The sequence below is a fragment of the Salvelinus fontinalis genome, chromosome 24 (genome assembly GCF_029448725.1).
Source record: "Salvelinus fontinalis isolate EN_2023a chromosome 24, ASM2944872v1, whole genome shotgun sequence".
In the NCBI taxonomy this organism is placed as follows: Eukaryota; Metazoa; Chordata; class Actinopteri; order Salmoniformes; family Salmonidae; genus Salvelinus; species Salvelinus fontinalis.
Window position 1 is genome coordinate 46,093,721 of NC_074688.1, and position 897 is coordinate 46,094,617.

At 53.1% G+C, this 897-nt stretch overlaps 1 protein-coding gene across 1 annotated transcript in view; it reads right to left on the reverse strand.

The window, feature by feature from the left end:
* Positions 1-448, reverse strand: part of LOC129822553 (cell adhesion molecule 2-like) — a gene marked incomplete at its 5' end in the record, with an annotated part of 89,785 nt that extends 89,337 nt beyond the window's left edge. The window contains one exon of the mRNA XM_055880857.1: positions 22-448. Within this exon, the coding sequence (XP_055736832.1) occupies positions 22-448 (427 nt within the window). The remainder of the gene's footprint in view (positions 1-21) is intronic.
* Between the last annotated feature and the right edge of the window lie 449 nt (positions 449-897).

The window sequence follows — 897 nt, forward strand, 5'->3', positions numbered from 1 at the left end:
CACACACACACACACACTCACCCAGTACAGTGAGGAAGGCCTTGGTGGTCTTGACAGGCATGGTGAACAGGGAGCACGTGTACTGGCCCTCGTCTGATAGGCTGATGTCACTGATGCTGATGGTAAGCTCCGCCCACGATGCCCGAACCAGCTCGATCCGGTTGTCTCTCAGCGCTGGGGAACACACAGTGAACACATAGTAAACACACACACACACACACACAGAGCTGGGGGGACACACAGGAAGGATCGTCAGACACACAGAGCTGGGGGGACACACAGGAAGGACCGTCAGACACACAGAGCTGGGGGGACACACAGGAAGGACCGTCAGACACACAGAGCTGGGGGGACACACAGGAAGGACCGTCAGACACACAGAGCTGGGGGGACACACAGGAAGGACCGTCAGACACACAGCGCTGGGGGGGACACACAGGAAGGACCGTCAGACACACAGAGCTGGGGAGACACACAGGAAGGACCGTCAGACACACAGAGCTGGGGGGACACAGATTCACATTCATAGTATCCAATATAGTTCACACTCCTTCAGATGAGAGGAGTTTGTCTCTACTCTGTAGCTAGAGGTCTATGGGCCCTGGTCAAAAGTAGTGCACTATATTGGGAATAGGGTGCCGTTTGAAACATAGCCATATGTAGGTACGGCTAGATGGGAGTGTCTGTAGATAGTGTTAGAATGAAATGTATAGAGGTAAGGCTAGTTGGGATGTGTCTGAAAAGATGGGGCGACTGTGCCTTGGGAAGGAAGGATTAAGAATGTATAATTTATTAAATGAAGAGGCCTCTTCCCTGTGCTCTCCTGTGGCTGGCTGGCAGGCTGTAACAGCAGGTACTACTGCTGAGTGGGAAACACTGGATGTGCTCTGCTGTGTC